General features: G+C 43.0%; 1 protein-coding gene across 1 annotated transcript in view; it reads left to right on the top strand.

Moving 5' to 3' along the window:
* ap4b1 (adaptor related protein complex 4 subunit beta 1) overlaps nt 1-24,212 on the top strand; it is a 46,438-nt gene that overhangs the window by 329 nt on the left and 21,897 nt on the right. The window contains exons 2-7 of the mRNA XM_026153306.1: nt 146-263; nt 9,976-10,200; nt 10,280-10,410; nt 10,566-10,713; nt 15,407-15,692; nt 22,028-22,126. Coding sequence (XP_026009091.1) covers nt 151-263; nt 9,976-10,200; nt 10,280-10,410; nt 10,566-10,713; nt 15,407-15,692; nt 22,028-22,126 — 1,002 coding nt within the window. The 5' untranslated portion in view covers nt 146-150. The remainder of the gene's footprint in view (nt 1-145; nt 264-9,975; nt 10,201-10,279; nt 10,411-10,565; nt 10,714-15,406; nt 15,693-22,027; nt 22,127-24,212) is intronic.

The following is a 24,212-nucleotide window of genomic DNA, read 5'->3' as shown; positions in this document are numbered from 1 at the left end:
GTGTTACTGGGTCATATAAAAGCTTTGCGTTTTATCTCACCGGCTGAACGCTGGGTCACCGGCTGCGTTATCAAAACAACAGCCAGAGGTGCAATTGGACCTGCTTGTTACTGACAAGCAGAATGATGTTTTTTGTGTCTCTTAGCTACCATGCCTTATCTGGGCGGGGAGGAGACGGTGAGGGAGCTGAGGAGAGCTCTGTCCAACCCCAACGTCCAGTCAGACCCGCTGCGGTACAGGAACACCATCCTCAAAGTGATCAGGTACTCATCTCATCCCTCTGCTCAGCCACCAGGCGCTGCGGTTTGCCTGCAAGGTCGCATTCATCTGTCAAACGGGGCCGGTGTTCCAGATCTACTGGCGTTTAGATCAACTGGCGTTGGTCGAACAGATGTGTGGCAGTCTTGCGTTTCAGGAGCTGCTACCGACAAACCAGCAAAAAAGACGCCAAATGTGTCATCTGTGACACTTGTGAGGTTATCTCAAACACACTCTGTCAGCAGAGGTGGGACCAAGTCATTGTTTTGCAAGTCTCAAGTAAGTCTCAAGTCTTTATCCTCAAGTCTCAAGTCAAGTCTCAAGTAATGTCAGGCAAGTCAGAGTCGAGTCTCAAGTCACTGGTGTAAAAGTCCAAGTAAAGTCACAAGTCTGAAATTTTGAATTTCAAGTCCTTTCGAGTCTTTAAAAAAAAAACGAAAAAAGGATGTTGCAGTTATGCTAAATGTAAATATTAGACCATGTAATTTTTAAATCTGTGTTTTTCTCAACACATGACAAAATAGTGAACTTAGAAAATATACACAAATTGTGAAATTGCACCTCTTTAAAATGCAGCTCAATTAAACCTAGCTCCAAGAATAATTTTCACTGACAGTTCTGCGATAAGCTGCATGTTATTCTTGGATGCGCTTGTAGGACCGGCTTTAAAATCGCATGACAAAAATATCATACACATTAAAAAAAAACTGCATCACCAACGTAGCCTGGACAACATTTGCTAGTTAGATGAAGTCAGCTATCTCATCGTAGCATATTTATGTGCATATTTATAATCATACGGTTCTTGGAGTGAGTGCACACACTCATGAAGTTTAGTAACTTCAGGTCACTGCAACAAGCCCAGGTACAGTTTACCGACGGATGGGTGCAGGACCTTGAAATGCACCGTGTAGAACAAAAGACCATCGTACGTATCATAAGTTTACCAGTCTCACAAATCGTCGTCATAAATACACATTCGTTAACCGTTTATTAATAGGACCTTTGAGCTCAACGGTAATTAATTAGTAGTGGAAATAATTTCTGGTACGCATTACAGAAATGTAGCAGTGACAATAATATTGTATGCTGTAATCGTACTGGGCAATTAGTGATACAAAACAACTGTTTTATCCTGTGAATAAAAGTATGTTTTTGTCAATGTACCATAATAACAGAAGCGAAACACAATATTGTGTCAGGACAATTCACTATTTATGCACAATAAACAAAGGAGCATAGCGCGACAATTTCTGTTCAGCGCCAGACTTGCTTGTAACCTATATCACCAATTATGTTATGAAAATGACGCATTAACTACAACAGAAGACTGACCTTTGTGGGAATGCTTGGAGCAGACTAACCTGTGAGCTGGAGTGTTCTGGGACGTTATATTTGGTCTTTGAATGGCTGCGATCCAGGCCATCCGTCGCCTCTTTGTTACTTCGGAAACATGGCTCGAACAATTTCTCTTAAACGTCGTAATCCAATAACAACCGATTTCTTTACCCGTCGGCTTCCCGTGGCTGTCATGTGACCGGCTACTGCAGTTAATAATACAACAGCTTCTTGCCATTTTTTGTGTTTCTTTTTATCGCTGTATAACTGATTTCAATTAAAAGCCTGCGTGCGCTAGTACCTCTTGCCACGAGTTCCCAGAATCCTTTGTGGTTCTACCCCAGAATGACATCACATTTTCAATCTCTATATGCATGTTACATTTTATATTTGGGGTAAAATATCAAGTCTTTTCAAGTAAACCAGTTCAAGTCCAATTCAAGTCCCAGGTCATTGGTGTAAAAGTCTAAGTCAAGTCACAAGTCTTACAACATTTTTTCAAGTCAAGTCTAAAGTCATAAAATTAATGACTCGAGTCTGACTCGAGTCCAAGTCATGTGACTCGAGTCCACACCTCTGTCTGTCAGTCTTGATGCTGTTGAACAACAAAATGTTTAAAAATGTGGCGAGTTTACCTGGCGATATCCTCATGCGCGACGCAATCGCGAAAACAGCAAACAATTAACACCACGCCGATGTTGTTCACGGGACAGCAAGAGTAAACGATCGGGAGACTCTTGTCGTCGTTATCGTTCCCCTCGCACGGTTTATTTCTCCGAATTCAGCGTTTTTGCTTCATAACTACAGCATGCAGTTTACTTTGTGCACTAACATGGAGTCGAGTCAACCAGCGCCACCTCTGGCCAAGTGCCACAGCCTACAGCCAGATCAACTTGTGACACACATCTACACCACGTTTGAATTCGTGTCATGCACATTTGTACCTTTCAATTGTGTCTGTTTGTGCGTCATGCAAATAAACCTTTGAAATGAATGAAATGACACTAATATTTCACTAGTGTTGTAGTGTAGTCGTTAGTGTAGTCTGCCTGTGTCTTTTCTCTGCGAACAAACATTTTAGAGTTGGTTGTTATATACAGTCTGTATAAGTGTGGTTAATCTAATAAACATTTGTAAGGAGATGGCAGTTACTGTGAATTCACAGCAGTTACACAGTGATTAGTAATAAACAGCCAGTGAGAGTGAGTGGATTTAAGAAAGTCAGTGACTCAGGTGTGTCGCTTGGTTTGTCATCTGTTTGTGAGACTGGAGGAGACGTAGAAATCCTTTGTTTTAAATCTTAGTTAGGAAGGTTCCTGTTTGAAAACAAGGACTCTTTGTGAGAAATGCAAGAAATACATCTGCAGAAAGCACACAGTTACATTCTGTCCATCATGTGTACAAAATAGAAAATGTTGAGCATTGAAAAACTGAGAACGTTGGGCAAGTTCAAAAGAAATGTGTTTGTAAGAACGAAAAACCAAATTGTTCCTAAAATAGTTATGGAAAGTCTAACTGTTGTATGTCTGTGTTCTACATGTTTATCTAATGGAAAATAAAGTTGCTATTGTTTTATTGCAGTTTTTGGATAATTCTGAGTGGATTTACACAGTACGGATCTAAATGACCCGCAACAAAATCAATGTCAATTGTTTGTTCTTCAACTTGATACAAGGGTTAATTTCCAAAACTTGCTTATGATCTTCAATTTGTAGCAGATCCACTATCACACAGCAGCTGGAGCAGTCTCAAATGGAGGTCAGTCCACTGCTGCCACCTGTGGCCAAGTACCATAGCCTACTACTAGATTAACTTGTGACACATCTGCACCTGCTGCTATGATCACATTGAGTAGAGCCTGAGTGGCTGCACTAACCCCTGGTACATCCAGATCTACCCACAAACATGTTGACAGATACAATCCCGGCAATGTGGATTGTCAACACTGAATCAGTAAGCAAAGACAACAGGGATCAATTTCTTCTGTTTATTTAGCACCCACAACATTTGTAGTCGCGTTTTGTAGAAGCTTCTCGGATGAGAGGTGAAACGTCTTCAAGCAACTTAAAGAAGTCCAGACGCTTTTCTTTGCAAGCTCCTTTGACTACGGTGACCTGGATGACTGAGAACCTTCACAGCCATATTGCCGTACATGTTGGGAGGAACACACTTCAACTGGTGCGGGAGTATGAAAAGGAATCAAGGAAACTAGCGGATTATAGGAACCATCTCCGTTTCAACCTAAGATGTAGACAAAGCAGAGTTGTTCCTAAGAGCCTGCGCCTTGGATCCACTGTCAGGGGATACAGAGCAGACTTGATTCTACAGAGAGCACAAAATCACCTTTTAAGTGAAAGGATAAGACAGGTCCATTTCACCATAGATGCCCTCCAGATCAAGATCAGCCAGACCCTGCAGGAACTGGAAATCCTTCTACCCTCTCCAATCTTAGAAGAGGTTTACAAGTTTGTGGACAAGGCTCAGCGGGCCCAACACTCTAAAGGAAAAGAAAGACAACGCAGGAAATTTCACACCTTGCTTTCAAAAACACACACTCCTCATCCTGAACCTACACAACCCAGAGAAGAAAACACACCTGAAGTCAGTCAGGAGAAATGGGTTAAGAACTTTTCAGACAGGATTCTCACTGAACCTGAAAAGAGAGTATTAGCCAAAGGACTCAATTTTGCCATTTCTCCACAAAAGTTGCCCATAGTGGACCTCATCACAGCCACAGAATCTGCCATACGGATTAATAAATTATCACAGACAGAAGCAGAGCAAATCAGGATGAAAGTCTCAGCCACGCTCTCCAGTGCCAAAGTCCCTCGATCCAACCTCACAATACAGGAAAAGAAGGCCGTCGCTTCCCTGAGCAAAGACCACAACATCACTGTTTTACCAGCTGATAAGGGAAGATGCACCGTGGTCCTAAACACTACAGATTACCATACAAAGATCACTACTCTCCTCAGTGACAACAATACCTACGAAGCCCTAAAGCGAGACCCCACAAGCAGCTACAAAAAGAAAGTTATAGCTTGCCTTCAAGACTTTGAAAAGGACAAAATTATTGACCGCCTTACATATCACCGCCTTTACCCAGGGGATGCCATACCCTGCATTTACGGACTTCCTAAAATCCACAAGGAAGCTGTCCCACTCAAACCCATAGTCAGCAGCATAAACTCAGCCACTTATAACATTGCTAAACACCTTGCTACCATCCTTGCGCCTCTCGTGGGGAACACCCCACACCACATCAAGAACTCCACCGACTTCACTGACAAGGTCCAGAAACTTACCCTGGATCCAGATGAAACCATGGTGTCCTTTGATGTAGTCTCTCTCTTCACTTGCATACCCACCACGGAGGCCGTGGAGACTGTCAGAAAACGACTACAAGAAGACAGCTCCTTGGAGGACAGGACCAACTTCACATCAGATCTGCACACTGTTAGACCTCTGCCTCACCACTACATATTTCAAGTACAACGAAGGCTTTTACAGACAAAAACATGGCTGTGCCATGGGCTCCCCCATGTCACCTATTGTAGCCAACCTTTACATGGAGGAAGTGGAAAGGAAGGCTCTTGGCTCTTTCAAAGGAAGAGTACCCAGCCACTGGTACAGATATGTGGACGACACCTGGGTCAAAATCAAGACACAAGAAGTGGAATCCTTCACTGCGCACATTAACTCTGTGGATAAAAACATCAGGTTCACCAGGGAAGACACAAAGGACAACTGTTTGCCTTTCCTGGACTGCGCCGTGCACATTGAAGAGAACGGCAAACTCAACATCGAAGTTTACCGGAAGCCCACACACACGGACCAGTACCTCCTCTTTGACTCCCATCACCCTTTGGAACACAAACTTGGAGTAATTAGGACCCTACACCACCGGGCAGAACATGTTCCCTCTAAGCCTGAAGGAAAAAAGAAAGAACACACACATGTAAAGGAAGCACTCAAAACATGCGGCTATCCTAAATGGGCGTTCTTAAAGTCAGCAAAGAGGCACAGAAAAGAAGACCAGACACCAGCGAGGGAGGATAAGAAGGACAGACGCAACAACATTGTCATCCCCTATGTAGCCGGTGTATCAGAGAAACTCAGGAGAGTTTTCTCCAAGCATGACCCAGCAACACGCTCAGACAAAAACTGGTTCACCCGAAAGACAAAACGCCAAAACACAAACTTAACAATGTGATGTATGCTGTACTGTGCCACTTCACAAGCGCATGGCACAACACAGAAGAGCCACCTCCACAGGACAAGACTCAGCAGTCCATCTGCATCTTAGGATAAAGGACACTCTTTCGAGGATACCAATGTTCACATTTTGGACAGAGAGGACAGATGGTTTGAAAGAGGAGTGAAAGAAGCCATCTATGTCCACTGTGAGCGACCATCTTTGAACAGAGGCGGGGGTTTACGACACCAACTCTCTGCCATCTATAATCCAGTTTTGAGATCCCTTCCCAGACGCCTTAACGCCCACTGGGCCATCTGACCTCAGGAATTCGCATGATAAGGTGGGGCCAGGTTTCACAATGAACACACCCGAAACTCTGGCTGATTGGGACCCACACCCAGTTTCACACCTTGGCTCAGGCGATTAGAGGATCATCAGGGGGTCCTTTTGTCCCTCTGTGGGGGGTTACTCTCACTAGGTTTATATCTGGGACTCTCCACCATTTGACCTTAGAACTGAAGAAGCTTCTCGGATGAGAGGTGAAACGTCTTCAAGCAACTTAAAGAAGTCCAGACGCTTTTCTTTGCAAGCTCCTTTGACTACGATGACTACGATGACTGACTGAGAACCTTCACAGACAATTGAAAGGTACAAATGTGCATGACACGAATTCAAACATGGTGTAGATGTGTGTCACAAGTTGATCTGGCTGTAGGCTGTGGCACTTGGCCAGAGGTGGCGCTGGTTGACTCGACTCCATGTTAGTGCACAAAGTAAACTGCACGCTGTAGTTATGAAGCAAAAACGCTGAATTCGGAGAAATAAACCGTGCGAGGGGAACGATAACGACGACAAGAGTCTCCCGATCGTTTACTCTTGCTGTCCCGTGAACAACATCGGCGTGGTGTTAATTGTTTGCTGTTTTCGCGATTGCGTCGCGCATGAGGATATCGCCAGGTAAACTCGCCACATTTTTAAACATTTTGTTGTTCAACAGCATCAAGACTGACAGAGTGTGTTTGAGATAACCTCACAAGTGTCACAGATGACACATTTGGCGTTTTTTTTGCTGGTTTGTCGGTAGCAGCTCCTGAAACGCAAGACTGCCACACATCTGTTCGACCAACGCCAGTTGATCTAAACGCCAGTAGATCTGGAACACCGGGCACACATTTGCTTTTGGGAACCTGCTTACCACCCCAACCCATCCCCCATGCAATTTAAGTTAATTGTTACTGGAAAAAGCAGGTGTTAGCTAGCAGCTAACTGGAAATATGAAAGAATGACATCATTTTTGTGGGAAATTACAATACAGCTTTGTTGGTTCTGTAGATGACTGCTATTGTTGTAGATTTATGTAGATATCTGTGCACAAGGAAATCAGCTTCATTGTAAATGTGCTGGATTCCATGTTTATGAGAAATACGAGTTTGGCAGTCTTTTATTAGACATTGACTTCTATTCAGTATTCTATTCAGAAGTTATTTATTAAAATCAGAGGTAATGCTGTGTGCTTAGCTGATGGAGAGCAGGTTGCTATGGTTATGGTTAAGGATGATGGTTTAAATCGACATTATGAGCCTACACATGCAGAGAACTATAAGAACTTGACTGATGCAGAACAAGAACAGACATCTGCAAAAGCAGCAAGGACTTTTTACCAAGCTGTACACAACCAGGAGCTTTGTCGATATTCTCACAAAATTGCAAAAAACACTTAGTCATTTCATGATGAGGATTTTAAGAGTGTTTGTTGTCCACAAGGCAGCCCAGTTGAAACTTCCCACACATAAGGAGAAATGCTCAGAAGAAACTATGTGAACAAACATTCTCAGTAATGATGTTTAACAAATTGAGATACAGTCCCTGCACACTTGTATCAGTACATTCTTCCAACTGCTGACAACGAGTCATAAGCATCTAACTGTGAATAAGAAGAAAATGAGATAATCGCAGTGAAAATGGTTGTAAATTGTTGTCAGCGTTGTTAACATTCTGCTTATTTATTGTGGAAGCTCAGATTGATGAAATTCATTTTACACCCAATTGAACAGTCCCACATGTGGCTCGATTCACTATGATTCATTTTTGTGTCTTTTGTAAAGTCTCGCTCTTTGCTGTGTCTTTGACGGAAAGAGAGCTGAAGTGTTGAAACAACAGAAAAAAACAGCAAGCTACTTAATTCAACATCCCTTGTGTTAACAGATGCGTTAAACTGTAATCACTTTGTGAAACACTGGTGTAGACTACATATCATAAACAATCTGGAAAGTTAGGCAACATTAAACAAATACATAAAACTATACTAAAAGTATGGATTCTAGTAATTCAAATACAATTTAAGGATCATGAAAAATACACGAGAAACATCAAAATGGAAAGCTGTGAGGAGATGGACCCAGGAAAACAGGGCTCTTTTTTTACATTGGCTTCATTATTAAGACCCCAAAGTTCCATTCGCCTTTTATATAAATAATATTGGAAAGGAAAGTGAACATATAAGCATTATACAACCCCTAGGTACCAATCGTACCCCTCAGTAGTAACACTCTGTTGTTTTGACTAATACTCCCCTTTGTTTCAATGGCTTAAGACCAACTAGGACTAGTGACATAGCACTAACATCACTGCTGACTGGGGGTTTATCATCCTGTTTTCACTACGAAGCAGTAGATCATTTCAAGGAAAGACGTAAGCTGAAGGTTTAAAGTGGACTTATTCTGTTCCAATAATGAATGTTGATCTTAAACACTGGGCAACATTAAAAAGAAAATTAGGTCAATATATGAAGATATACAGTACTGTGCAAAGGCTTGAGCCACCCCTCATTTCTTTATATTTTGCTTTCAGGCACCCAGACTTTCTTGTATGTTTTTTAAACAATATTTCACAAGGCTTTCTGACGTGTTTTTTTTAGACCTCAACTTCCTCTTTACTCATTTCCAGTCCAGTCCGTGTACCTCACTGTTTTCAGAGGGTTGTTTGTTGTTTGTTTTATATTATATATATTTCTTATCACTAACTTATGAAGGAAGCATTAAAGCATAAAAAGATGCCTAACTGAAGGGATGAATCATTGTGTCTGCACATAACTGACAACTTAGTAGCAAAGGCCTAGTTTGTGCTTTGTATTCTTTGTATTCTTTAGGCTCTTTTTTTACTAGCAGCCTGTTGCAAAAATACATAATTTGTTCCAATTTGTTTGTTAAATTTACAGAAATGCCAACAGTAACAGTAACAGTAATTCAATTTTATTTATATAGCGTCAAATCACAACATAAGTCGCCTCAAGGCGCTTCATAGATACAGAGAAAAACCCAACAATCATATGACCCCCTATGAGCAAGCACTTTGGCAACAGTGTTTGAAAGACATGAAATAGTATTTTTGCTCTAATGAGGTTAAAACTATTAGCCTAAAACTATCTCAAAGTGGCGTGCAGGCTGTCCCTAAAGAAACCGAGGACAAAAGCAGAAGTGGCAGGCTTAAGAAATACTGTCTACCGCAGTTGAATGGTATCTGAAAACATGGTGGAGGCTCTGTCATGGTTTGGGGTTGCATTTCAGCCAGTGTGTTGGGGAGCATGCCAGAACTGATGGAATTATGAAGACAGAAAAGTACTGTCAGATTTAATCTACCGTGCAATACCATCCGGATAGCATCTGATTGGCAGTGGATTTGTTTGTCAGTACGGCAATGATTCCAAACAGAGTACCAATGCAGTAAAAACAAACCTATAGAGAAAAACACACAATGGAGCACTTGCTTCCCTAGAGCCCAGACGTGAATATTATTGAAGCAGTGGGGGATCATCTTGATATAGAGCAGAACAAAAGACAACCAGCTTCCAAAGGAGAGCTTTGGATCTCTTTCAAGAAGCCTGCAGAAATATTCTTCTCTGCACTCACATGTTTTTGAAATATCTGGGCACTGACAAAGTTGTGTTAGTAAGAAGAATATGTTAATGAAATGTTTGTTAAATGTGATGTTAAAAGGTTTTCCTGTGTCCTATCATTTCCTCTTGTTCCATGTGTCTCTTTCTTTGTTCTCTTTCCCCATTTTTCATTTTCCTTTAATCTTTCTTTCTCTATTTCAACTTTGACTGTCCCCTCCTTATTCATTCCCGCTTTTGTCTTTCTTCTTGTTTATCTGGCCCCCTTCTACTCCCCCTTCCATTTCAGGACCATGTCACAAGGGGTAGATGTGTCTGGCCTGTTCAGTGAGATGGTGAAAGCCTGTGCCACAGTAGATGTAGTCCAGAAGAAATTGGTTTATGTCTTCCTGTGTTCCTACGCCACTTTAAACCCGGAGTTGTCCCTGCTGGTCATCAACACTCTGAGGAAGGACTGCCAGGATCCAAACCCAATGGTCCGCAGTCTAGCCCTCAGGAACATGACCAACCTCAGGTGAGCTGTTGTACACAGGGACCTCAGTGTAAGCTGCCACATCCACTCATGACTGGTTTTGAATGTGTCTGTGTGCCAGGTTACCCAGCCTGGTGGAGTATGTGGAGCAGCCTCTAACAGCAGGACTGAGAGACAGAGCAGCCTGCGTACGACGTGTGGCTGTACTCGGCTGGGCCAAATTGCACAACCTCCATCCTAGCTCTGAGATAGGTGGGGATTTTTTTATCCTGTTAACACAGTTCTCTTCTTCTCTTGCAAGAAAGAAGAAAGTTAATCCCATCACTATTGATGTATCAGCAGGTGTGTTTCACTTGCTGATACATCAGCGTCATGTACAGAAACCTCTTGTTTGTGATTCTTTCCAGATGCAGCAGTGGTGAATGAACTTTACAGCCTCCTGAGGGACCCGGACCCCGTGGTGATGGTGAATTGCCTCCGAGCTTTGGAGGAGATCCTGAAGGAGGAGGGTGGTATCGCTATTAACAAACCCATTACCCACCACCTGCTCAACAGGTTGGTCCACAGTTAAAACATCAGATGAAATGTGGATACATGAAATCTGTCAAAATAAGGATGCTCTGGTATGCAGTTTATTTTACTGTTAGTGCTGAACTGCATTAGGTCTTTGATTAATTTCAATGTGAATTTTTTAGGGGCGTGCCCTACTGTTTTACCTTTAGGCAAAGTACAGTGGGGCAAAAAAGTATTTAGTCAGCCAGCGATTGTGCAAGTTCCCCCACTTAAAATGATGACAGAGGTCAGTAATTTGCACCAGAGGTACACTTCAACTGTGAGAGACAGAATGTGAAAAAAAAATCCATGAATTCACATGGTAGGATTTGTAAAGAATTTATTTGTAAATCAGGGTGGAAAATAAGTATTTGGTCACCTCAAACAAGGAAAATCTCTGGCTCTCACAGACCTGTAACGTCTTCTGTAAGAAGCTTTTCTGTCCCCCACTCGTTACCTGTATGAATGGCACCTGTTTGAACTCATCATCTGTATAAAAGACACCTGTCCACAGCCTCAAACAGTCAGACTCCAAACTCCGCCATGGCCAAGACCAAAGAGCTTTCGAAGGACACCAGGAAAAGTATTGTAGACCTGCACCAGACTGGGAAGAGTGAATCTACAATAGGCAAGCAGCTTGGTGTGAAAAAATCAACTGTGGGAGCAATCATCGGAAAATGGAAGACATACAAGACCACTGATAATCTCCCTCGATCTGGGGCTCCACGCAAGATCTCATCCCGTGGGGTCAAAATGATCATGAGAACGGTGAGCAAAGATCCCAGAACCACCTGGGGGACCAGGGGGGACCTGGTGAATGACCTGCAGAGAGCTGGGACCAAAGTAACAAAGGTCACCATCAGTAACACACTACAACGGCAGGGAATCAAATCCCGCAGTGCCAGACGTGTTCCGCTGCTGAAGCCAGTGCATGTCCAGGCCCGTCTGAAGTTTGCCAGAGAGCACATGGATGATACAGCAGAGGATTGGGAGAATGTCATGTGGTCAGATGAAACCAAAGTAGAACTTTTTGGTATAAACTCAACTCGTCGTGTTTGGAGGAAGAAGAATACTGAGTTGCATCCCAAGAACACCATACCTACTGTGAAGCATGGGGGTGGAAACATCATGCTATGGGGCTGTTTTTCTGCCAAGGGGACAGGACGACTGATCCGTGTTAAGGACAGAATGAATGGGGCCATGTTTCGTGAGATTTTGAGCCAAAACCTCCTTCCATCAGTGAGAACTTTGAAGATGAAACGAGGCTGGGTCTTCCAACATGACAATGATCCAAAACACACCGCCCGGGCAACAAAGGAGTGGCTCCGTAAGAAGCATTTGAAAGTCCTGGAGTGGCCTAGCCAGTCTCCAGACCTCAACCCCATAGAAAATCTGTGGCGGGAGTTGAAAGTCCGTGTTGCTCGGCGACAACCCCAAAACATCACTGCTCTCGAGAAGATCTGCATGGAGGAATGGGCCAAAATACCAGCTACTGTGTGTGCAAACCTGGTAAAGACCTATAGTAAACGTTTGACCTCTGTTATTGCCAACAAAGGTTATGTTACAAAGTATTGAGTTGTATTTTTGTTATTGACCAAATACTTATTTTCCACCCTGATTTACGAATAAATTCTTTACAAATCCTACCATGTGGATTCATGGATTTTTTTTTCACATTCTGTCTCTCACAGTTGAAGTGTACCTCTGGTGCAAATTACTGACCTCTGTCATCATTTTAGGTGGGGGAACTTGCACAATCGGTGGCTGACTAAATACTTTTTTGCCCCACTGTAGGTAGCTGAAGTGGTGGATGGTGACACATCTAGAAAACTGTGAAATTTCACCAGAAGAAAACTAATCCCATCACAGGAAGAAGTTAAAAAAAGAGGGGGGGGGGGGGGGTAAAGAAGGAGAGGGTTGAAGAAAGCCATTAATTTGTTTCTAATGTTTTTACATTCTTCTCTTCATCTGCTACTCAGTTAATGGGGAAAAAAGGCATTCTGTCTTCTTACTGAAATTGAATTCATTTTTTGTCTAATGAGAGCCTTAATCTGCAGGACTGTCTGTGTGTGTGGCTATCATCCAGCCTTCTACAGATAGCTAATCATATCAGCAGAGCCAAATAGCTTCCTGTTAGACTTCTGTCTAAACCAGCATTATAGACAGGAAGAGCAATGTGCACATAAATATATTTCCCTGCATGTTTAACTATTGTAGCATAGCATAACACTGGCAACGTCCAGGTGACTTTCCTCAGCCGTATGTGCTACCAGGCTATTTTGTTTTATTCATTTTTGTCAGTGACAGCAAATTTCCACTACTGGCACTGGTGAGATGTAAGAACTTGCCCAGGAACTGACCCTAAATAATCACGCTTATAAAATCACATTTTATTCCATCACCTAACATCAAGATTATATTTTGTCCTAACATAGAAACTGTATTTGAAACTGATTTCTCAGTGGCAAAATGAGTTCGTAAACTATAATGAATGCACATCACATTATCAGTTTCAAACTGATAATGTGTTTTGGCTGAAAGGTAATACTTATGTTTGAGCTGAGCAGCTGTGGCTCACATATTACAGTCTGTCTCTCCTTCCTGTTTTTGTTTTGTTTTTTTCCCTTTCCTTTATGGTGTTATGTGGATAAAGGCAGTATGTGTAGTTTGTAGTTCATGTAAGTTTCGCTACTTGTTTTGTTACGCTTAGTGCAGACCTTCCCAAAGTGTGGGGGGCGCAGAGCCATTGCAGGGGGGGCGCGGTGTGAAAAGGGGAAAAAAAACAAAAACAAACAAGGCTTGGACACTGCTAGCACGGGGCAACCACACAAACGCAAAGCAGGAGATGAAGCATAGCTGAATATGTTTCCAAACCAACTTCATTTTAAGCCAAAGACTAGAAAATATGGTGAAGCATATTTTCTGTTAAGGGTTCAATATTGAGGAGGAGAGTAAAAACAACCATGGTCCAGAAGAGCTTGGTCAAACAATCGATTTTAATGACCACACGCAGCGTGGGGAGATGTACACTGCAAAACATCAGCTGTAGATCTCCGCCCAAAAAGACACTTCAGATTGCTTTTGATTCATCAGGGTTAACGCCCCCTCATGCATCATCAGATACAATACATGCATACGTCAAATCAAAACCACAATGACTTTTAACACAGTTTGAAAAGAACATTGTCTTCGTCTCCACGGCAGGTGCTTCCTGTCAATCTTCTGACTCTCGTTTCTCCAAAACCTCGGGCCATGCTCTGGAACAAACTACCAATTCTGCACACACAAAAATGCAGTTGCAAGAAAATATATCTGAACTCTCACCTAGAACATAAGCCTACCTAGTGTGTGTGTGTGTGTGTGTGTGTGTGTGTGTGTGTGTGTGTGTGTGTGTGTGTGTGTGTGTGTGTGTGTGTGTGTGTGTGTGTGTGTGTGTGTGTGTGTGGCTCGACCTCACACGAACTTTGTCTTATGAGAAGAGAGGCCAATTCTCATGTGCATAATAACCTAACTGAAACTATATCTGTAATATGTTGAATAAATGTTTTAATCAAGAACCTCTACTAAAAGCTTAATCAAAAGATATAAATGAATAAAAGACAATAATTAATAACCTGGTTATTCAAATAGCATCATCCAAACAGCTCCTCAAAGTAACTTTCACTTTCACAAGCACGCTCTGCAAAAGCCTGCGCTTCCTGTCTACTTTGGCACAGAGTGTACTCAGAGTGTACTCAGAGTTAGGGCCTTCTTTTATCAGAATCAGCACATACACATTTAAGATTTATAACAAGCATTCAAAAGCATTTAAGATTATTGATTTAACTCAACAGTTTAACGTGGTTATAACTGCACCTGTAATAAAGGCTAATTGGGTACCAATATGTTTAAACATCTGAATACAATATCAATACTGTAAACTGTATGATTAATGCAATGGTAATGATGATGATTATGATTATGAACCATAGCAGTAAAATAATTTCCCTGATCTCCACACTTCCCTTTGGCTTCACCTGCACAAGTGCCAAGGTAGGTCTACCCTGCAGAATTGGTCTTTCCTTCGTCTGGAGCAGCGCTGGGCTTTTCAAATCACGGACAAACCGTATCCCACATTCTTGATTTTTAGTTCACAAACACTTGTTGTAATGACTAACTACTCCTGACATTTTGGAGATGTTTGCTCTTTATACAGTAACGTTACAGTGGGATACAAATAATATCAGGCTCATCCTGCCACGATTTGTTCCCCCGGTTCAAATCACGGACAAACCGTATCCCACAGCTGTTTATGTTTTTAAACCCATTTTGCACAGAGAGACATTTTTTGAAAAATGTATTGATAGCAATGTTGAACATTACACAGGAAATAAACAACTACATGTAAAATAATTACACCGTGACACCCCTGCCTTTCTAAATGGAGGGACAGAAACTGTGTGTTTATATGTAAGCGTGTAAAACCTGAAGATAGAGACAAAATACTGTTAATCTGACTATCTGCCATTCTGCAATTCCTCTCACGTAAACAATAACGTGTTGCACAGCGTGACGTGAAAAAAGGCACATTTTCATGTAAAACAAAGGGGGGCCCAGCAAAAATTTTGGGAACCACTGGCTTAGTGGATGTGTACAGTGCTATGTTCAAAATAAATAAAGACACTGTTAGAAAAAAAAAGTCTGTCTTTCCTCCTAGGCTTAAGGAGTGTGACATTTGGGGTCAGTCTGAGGTGCTGAGAGTTCTTCAGCGCTACAGGCCCCAGTCAGAGGACGAGCTCTTTGACATCCTGTCCCTGCTGGACTCGTTCCTTGTAAGCCCCCACCCCCCTGTCATGGCTGCCACCCTTAGCCTCTTCCTGAGCATCTCCTCCAACCTGCCCGTCATCAGTCTGGCGGCCCTGGAACGAGTCAGTGGACCCCTGCTTGCAGCCTGTGGGAGTGGTTCCAGAGAGATGAGGTTTGCTGCCGTCTGCCACATACAGGTCAGTGCAACTAATTTAAACATGTGAGTGGATTCAAAGGAGCTTGCAAAGAAAAGCGTCTGGACTTCTTTAAGTTGCTTGAAGACGTTTCACCTCTCATCCGAGAAGCTTCTTTAGTTCTAAGGTCAAACTGAAGAAGCTTCTCGGATGAGAGGTGAAACGTTCTAGGTGAATGTGTAAACCTGTACATGTGGTGTGAAAATTCCTCTATTAATGTCTATCAAGAGAATGGAACAAAGACAAAAAATTTTACTTTTTAAATTATTATCTTTATTATGATTATTATTACTACTCCTGACATAGTGTATATATATATGTGTGTGTGTGTGTGTGTGTGTGTGTGTATGTATATATGTATATATATATATATATATATATATATATATATATATATATATTAGGGGTGCAGCGATACACAAAATTCACGGTTCGGTTCGATACTTTGGTGTCACGGTTCGATATTTTTTCGATACAAAAAAATGTTCATGCCTTTTTAATTTGTCATTTATTAAAATTATAAATATATATTTTAACTCAAAAGTACAGTTTTTAAATTTAACCCTAACCCTTGTGCGTGTTTTTTATTTTGACAGCGAATGCGCACCTGCGGACCACTTATGTGCAGCCCTGGTTATTTAGCTCATCATATCGCAGCCACAGAAATTCTTTTGTCCATGAAACCATAAAGCTGCACTTTCTTTTTGCCTTATAGTCTGATTTGTCATAACTTCTCCGTTTTGTGGTAAGCTTTTCTTTGGCTGTCACTTCTTCACCCTGACCTGTCTTATTTGGCTCAGCAGAACTGAAATGCTTTTACACACTCACTCACATAAGCTCAGCGATTCTCTGCGCGATCAACCTCTCACATGTTTAAGCTGCGGGAGATTTCACTTGTCATGTTTGCATAGTAAGCTAACAATTAATAAGACGATGTCAGAGGAATTGGTGCACAAATTATCATCACTCACAGATCAGTGCTGTCGCTCTCTATACACAGTTCGCGCGATTGCAAAGTGAAAGCAAAAAAACAAGCGCAAATTCAAACACGATTTCAATATGTCACATATTGACAGTGGCTCACCCAATGACATAATTACCCAGCTACATTTCTGAAAGAATGCAAAAGCATTGACATATATTTTTCCTTCCTACAATAGCCCGACAGGCAGGGCAGAGATAGCCCCGGGACGTCAGGCTAGCGATATTGCGAGCCCTGTATCTGATTGAGGAATCACTCATCTTTGGAAAAGAGAGTTTATTACAGAGAAATGTCTCTTTCCAAAATAAAAGCTATACTATCCGCTTCTTCTGGGCTATATTCTCAGCAGCATATTAAACATATCAGGTCTCCATAAGGAGAATCCTGTGCTAACAGCTGTCTAAATGACTCGGCTAAAGTTTGTAGCATGCATGCTTGTTGTTTTTGTCTTTGCACTAGGATGATGTCGGTGTAAATGTGCAGTCATATTCGTTGTGTTCCCACTAGTGCTTTCAGGTTAATCTCGTTGAAATAACCTTAACGCCACAACACGGCAAATCTCCGTTAACGAGCTACCCTATACAGAGGGGCTAGACGGCCAACACGTTAACGAGCTAACTGCGCTAACACACTAGCTCCCACCCATGTAATTGAGCATTGCATGGCACATCCAACATACTGTTTTACTTTAGTCCATGACTCGCTTACCTTCAGGGTCATACGTCACATGAAAACCAAAATAATTCCAAACGCCAGATCTGAATGAGGGTGGGGAGGTCCACTTCTGTCTCGCTAGCTTGCCCTGCGCTCTTCCTTCTGACCATGCTGTCTGTGTTGAGTGCTCAGTGAATCTGCGTTCGACTACTCCGCCTAGGCTGCACTCTCGAGCCTAGGCGGAGTAGTCAAATGCAGATTCACTGAGCGCTCAAAACAGACAGCATCGTCAGAAGGAAAGTTGATAAAATAAATTACAAATTTTGTATTGTTCTTTTTTTTTCTCCCCTTTGGTTTTCTTTCTTTCTCTCCCCCTCTTTCTTTCATTCTTTCCCCCTGTCCTATCCCACAGTCATGTCTGTCCCGTTTGCAACTGAAAATAAAATAAATTCATAATTATAATAAAGGTCAATCAAATGGACCAATATGATGATCCACTTAAAATAAATCCTCTTGGCATCTTTCTTACACACAAAAAAAAAAAAAAAAAAATTGAAAAAAAAAAAAAATTGAAAAAAATTGTATTGTTCGATACATATGCGTACCGAACCGAAAGCACTGTATCGAACGGTTCAATATCGATACGAATATCGTTGCACCCCTAATATATATATATATATATATATATATATATATATATATATATATATATATATATATATATATATATATATGTGTGTATGTATATGTGTGTATGTGTATGTATATGTGTATGTGTGTATATATATGTGTATGTGTGTATATATATATGTGTGTGTATATATATATATATATATATATATATATATATATATACATATATACATATGTGTATATATGTGTGTGTGTGTGTGTGTGTATGTATATATGTGTGTGTGTGTGTGTGTGTGTGTGTGTATATATATATATATATATATATATATATATATATATATATATATATATATATATATATATATATATATATATAAAAACACTGACTACACTGCCCATGAGGCTACATTCTTTAGGGCTATGCCTGTAACACTCTGCCTCTTGCCTTCTTATTAAATCATTTTTGTGAATATTTTTTTAAAATATTTCTTCACGCCATTATGCTGGCCGCAAATAGAGGTGACATGGGCTGCGAGATTGAGACACAGACATGAGAGCCTCTTAATGCGTGTTTTGTTTGTGTTTCCACCGGCTTGGACACCAAAAATATAGAGTTCACAGCCTTATGAAACAGGAAAATACAACCGTGCAATCCATTATTTTCAACAAAGTAACTGTATTCTGAATACTACCTTTTAAAATGGTAACTGTAATGGAATACAGTTACTCATATTTTGTATTTTAAATACGCAATGGCGGTACATGTATTCGTTACTCCCCAACACTGGCTTTTGGTCATGCTGGAAAACAAACAGTGCCCTGCTGGTTAAAGTGTTTCCCTCAACATTGTCACTAGAAACCCTGCTAGCTCCATAGTGGGAACCACACATTCAAATCAGTTCACCTTATCACAAAGAGACTTGTCATCAGACCAGAGACCAGAATGACCCTATTCAGATTGGTACAAATATGTTGTAAATTGGCACTGCATAAATATAACAGAATTAAATTCAATAATGTAAGATATTATTCCTTATTCCAGAGGGCAGTCACAAGCTGTAAGAAATTGTACAAATTAATATGACATGGAATATCTTTTTATCCACTGCAAACCGTTTTATTCTCCGCGGGAGTTTGCTTCATTCATCCTGGCCGCTGTTTACATCCCGCCAGACGCAGATGCGCAGGCAGCTCAGTGCGCACTCGCGGAGCAGATTCTCCACACGGAGCGGACATTCCCGGACTCTCTCATCATTGCTCTTGGGGACTTTAACAAAGCCAATCTGAGCCATGAGCTTCCAAAATATAAGCAGTATATTAAATGCCCGACCAGAGAGGAGAGGACATTGGACCACTGTTACAGCACGATCAGCGGGGCCTATCGCGCGGTGCCCCGCGCTTCACTCGGACTTTCTGACCACGTCATGATCCACCTGATCCCCGCGTACAGACAGAGGCTGAAGCTCTCCAAACCTGTCGTGAGGACTAAAAAACTGTGGAGCAACGAGGCTGTGGAGGAGCTTCGCACGTGTTTGGAGACCACAGACTGGGACACATTGAAGGCTGCTTCTAACAGCTTGGACGAGTTTACGGACACTGTCACCTCCTATATCCACTTCTGTGAGGACAGCATTGTGCCATCACGCACCAGGGTGAGTTATAACAATGACAAACCCTGGTTTACTCCTAAACTCAAAAAGCTGTGGCTGGAAAAGAGAAAGGCGTTCAGAAGCGGAGACAGGGACTGCTACAGAGAGGCCAAGTACAGGTTCACTAAAGAAGTGGACATTGCTAAACATCAGCACTCTGAGAAGATGCAGCAGCAGATCTCAGAGAATGACTCGGCCTCTGTGTGGAAAGGTTTTAGGAATATCACAAACTACAAGCCTAAAACCCCCCACTCCACTGATGACTTGCTCTTAGCCAACACCCTAAACGACTTCTACTGCCGTTTTGACGAGCCATCAGGCAGCCTTCACACCTCCAACGGCCCCAACAATAGAGACACTTTGGACACTAATTCCCCCACCTCTCCCCCCTCCATAGAGCCATCACCACCTTCAAACCGTTCACCTACAACACCCCCCTCCTCACCCCACACAAAAGAGGATTTCACACCACCTCCTCCCACCACAACTCTTCATATCATGAAGCAGATGTGAGGAAGCAGTTTAAGAACCTGAATGCTCGGAAAGCTCCCGGCCCAGACGGTGTGTCTCCTGCCACCCTCAGACACTGTGCAAACGAGCTGGCCCCAGTGTTTTCTGGCATTTTCAACTCCTCACTGCAGGCATGTCATGTGCCTGCCTGCTTCAAGTCCTCCACCATAATCCCTGTCCCCAAGAAACCTAGGATCACTGGACTAAATGACTACAGACCCGTGGCTCTGACATCTGTGGTCATGAAGTCTTTTGAGCGCCTAGTTCTCTCCCATCTCAGGACCCTCACGGCCCCCCTCCTGGACCCCCTGCAGTTTGCATATAGAGCCAACAGGTCTGTAGACGACGCCATCAACCTGGCCCTACACTTCATCCTGCAGCATCTGGACTCCCCAGGAACCTACGCCAGGATCCTGTTTGTGGACTTCAGCTCTGCCTTCAACACCATCCTTCCAGACCATCTCCGAGACAAGCTTTCCCAGATGAATGTGCCTGATCCCATCTGCCGGTGGATCACTGACTTCCTGACGGACAGGAAGCAGCATGTGAGGCTGGGAAAGAATGTCTCGGACTCCCGGACCATCAGCACCGGCTCCCCTCAGGGCTGTGTTCTTTCTCCTCTGCTCTTCTCCCTGTACACCAACTGCTGCACCTCCACCCACCAGTCTGTCAAGCTAATCAAGTTTGCAGATGACACCACCGTTATTGGACTCATCTCGGACGGGGACGAGTCTGCCTACAGGAGGGAGGTTGAACGTCTGGTGTCCTGGTGCAGCCACAACAACCTGGTGCTGAATGCCCAGAAGACAGTGGAGATTATTGTGGACTTCAGGAAGCACACAGCCCCACTCCCCCCCATCATCCTGACTGACACCCCCATCACCTCTGTGGACTCATTCCGCTTCCTGGGTACCACCATCACCCAGGACCTGAAGTGGGAGCCCACCATCACCTCCGTCATCAAGAAAGCCCAGCCAGCAGAGGATGTACTTCCTGAGGCAGCTGAAGAAATTCAACCTGCCAACACGGACGATGATGCAGTTCTACACTGCAATCATCGAGTCCATCCTCACCTCCTCCATCACCGTGTGGTACGCTGGAGCCACTATCAGGGACAAACAGAGACTGCAGCGTGTTGTGCGCTCTGCTGAGAAGGTGATTGGCTGCAGACTCCCATCTTTGCAGGACCTGTACACCTCCAGGACATTGCGGCGTGCAGCTCGGATCTCAGCTGACCCTTCTCACCCTGGACACAGTCTGTTTGACCTGCTCCCCTCAGGCAGGAGGCTCCGGTCCATTCGCACCAGAACCTCTCGCCATAAGAACAGTTTCTTCCCCTCTGCTGTTGGACACATGAACAATAACCATATGACTGTTCCCACCACTAACACATGACCCTACGCTGTGTTCACTGCATCATTCCATGTTTGGCACTGATCACCACCTGCACTCATGTATATATCTTTCAACGTAGCACTCTTAATTCTTATTCTCATGTATATATCTCATGTATATCTCATGCACATATCTTCCCACGTAGCACTTTTAATTCTTATCCCTACTTTTATTTTTTTCCATGTCTATTTAAGTGCTATTTATGACACTATGTTTGCACTGAAGCACCGCAGCAATTTCCTAATGTTGTAAACCTGCTCAACATTTGGCAATAAACCCCATTCTGATTCTGATTCTGATTCTGACATCTGACTGGATAAATCTGTCTTTGTGGAAAAGCTTAATCACTTACTGAATCATTGGCATGTGGACGTGTGTCTTTTTTAATCCCCAGAGGGAGTAGCAACAGTTCAGATTCACCGCATCTGATTCATTTTTTTCATTACTTTTACGTTCAGATGGATTTATGTGTACATGTCATGCTGAGAAAAAAAGATATGTCTGTCTGCTTGCAGTTGTTGCTGCGCTCTGTCCCTGGCCTGCTGGGGCCGCACTACAAGCGTTTCTTCTGTGGCTATGCTGAGCCTGCCTACATCAAAGAAAGGAAGATGCAGGTGATGCCAGTTTTGCTTATCCTTTGAATTTTTCATCTTCAGTTTTTGTGTTTATATGATGATATGCTTTTTGAAACAAGAAAACTTTAGCTGTAATAATCCAAAGTCCTAATACTTATTTTGTAAAACTAACCAGTAAACATAGAACATACTTTTGTGTTGGTAGACCAACTTCTTGCTTTTTACAAAGGAAAAGGAAACTTTATGTCTTAGAAAAACTTGAGATTAAATAAATGCAGACTCCAGACATTACAGATGCTGCAGAACACTGAAAGTTAACCCTGAGGTTGCCTCAGTAAGTCCTGCTTGAATAGATTCTCTCAGTTTCACTTAGTGGTCAACTCATCTTGTAGCATGATGGCAGACTCCATCACTCCACTCCACTATTTCCATTATCCATTCATTCATCCATTTGTTGTGCACAGAGTCAGATTGCAGCTGGCTAAACAGGGTAGTTAGAATTTCCTTTACACAGGATCATTTTCCATCCTGGGTGGCTGTAGCTCAGGAGGTAAAGTGGGGCATCTATTAATCAGAAGATGGGAGGTTTGATCCCTGGCAGCTCCAGCTCTTACCCAAACGTCCCTGGGTGAGATCCTAACCCCAAGTTTCTCTTTGATGCATCCATCGGTAAAATGCACTTTTGATAGCAAACAGTGTTTGTGTGAATGAGGCAAGTTACATAAATGGCTATATAAGAGCACTTACCATCTCTTCCTGGGAGATCCTGACAAGTGAGATGCTGAGTCTCTACATGTTCTGCATCTTATCCCAGGTTGTGTGCCTGAAAAAACTCCAATTGAAGGCACCCAGCATGCTCAAACAGCCTCAACGGACTCTTTTCAGAGCACCCCCATCTACAAGCTCCCTCTAGTTTTCTGCTTATCTCGGTTCCTCAGGTAGCTACAAACCTAATGAGGAACAACTGTATTTGAGTTGCTATTCAAACTCAACATTTTTATCACTAATTAGTGCTCATATTCATAGGTGAGATTCTCAATGTAGACGTGGTTGAGAGGTTTACCTTCTGGGTCATTTGCCTCCTCAGTAGCGTTATACAATGCTCACCTTGTTGACGGTACAATGCCAATCTGTCCATCTCCATTTTACCCAAACTGTGAGCTAACTCCACACCCCGACAAAGTAATTAATCCTTTTGTAACAGATAGCTGGAGGGGTGGAGTTTGATCCCAACTGGTTCACAGCTGCCAAGTTTAACAAACACCTGAAACCCCCTTAGCATGAATTCTTTGTACAGATGTGGAAACATCTTTCAGGTGCTTTGATAAGTTTGTATTTCCTCCTTTTGGTCAGGATGCTCCATGACACTGCTTTCATGTTGTGAAATTCACTATACACAGGTACACACACACAGGTCTTTATCACCAGGTTCCACATTTATTTACAATTTTCTCAGGTTATGACTGAACACAGTCTGACAGCTGTCGGTCCCAGCTGATTTCCCTCTCTTTCCGCTCCTCTCCGTCTCACTATAAAAAGGGAAGGAAACCATTATCAGTCCAAATCGCCATCAGCTGTTCTCACCGGCATCTCCAGCACCGCCCCGTTGAGCCCACTGCACCACTCCTCCCCTGCAGACGCGCCCGGGACCACACCTCCGCCACACACCCCCACCGCCCGACTGAGGCCGGGGAGCCGTCCGGCCGAACCTACTCCCCCCCCCCCCCCCCCCCGCGAGCCCCCGGCCTATGGACCACCTTGAACTTAAAGGGCTGTAAAGCCAGATACCACCGGGTGATCCGGGCGTTGGCATCCTTCATGCGGTGGAGCCACTGCAGCGGGGCGTGGTCCGAGCAGAGGGTGAACGAGCGCCCCAGGAGGTAATAGCGAAGGGAGTCGACCGCCCACCGGATAGCCAAGCACTCCTTCTCCACAGTGCTGTACCGTCTTTCACGCTCTGCCAGCTTCCGGCTGATGTAAAGAACGGGACGGTCGGCCCCCTTTACCTGCTGGGACAAAACGGCCCTCTGTTCGAGGTGTCAGTCTACAGAACAAAAGGGAGGGAAAAGTTAGGAGTGTGAAGCAGCGGTTCCCCACAGAGAGACTTTTTCACCTGCACAAACGC

The sequence above is a fragment of the Astatotilapia calliptera genome, chromosome 20, assembly GCF_900246225.1.
Source record: "Astatotilapia calliptera chromosome 20, fAstCal1.2, whole genome shotgun sequence".
Taxonomy (NCBI): Eukaryota; Metazoa; Chordata; class Actinopteri; order Cichliformes; family Cichlidae; genus Astatotilapia; species Astatotilapia calliptera.
This window is presented reverse-complemented; position numbering and strand designations above follow the sequence as displayed.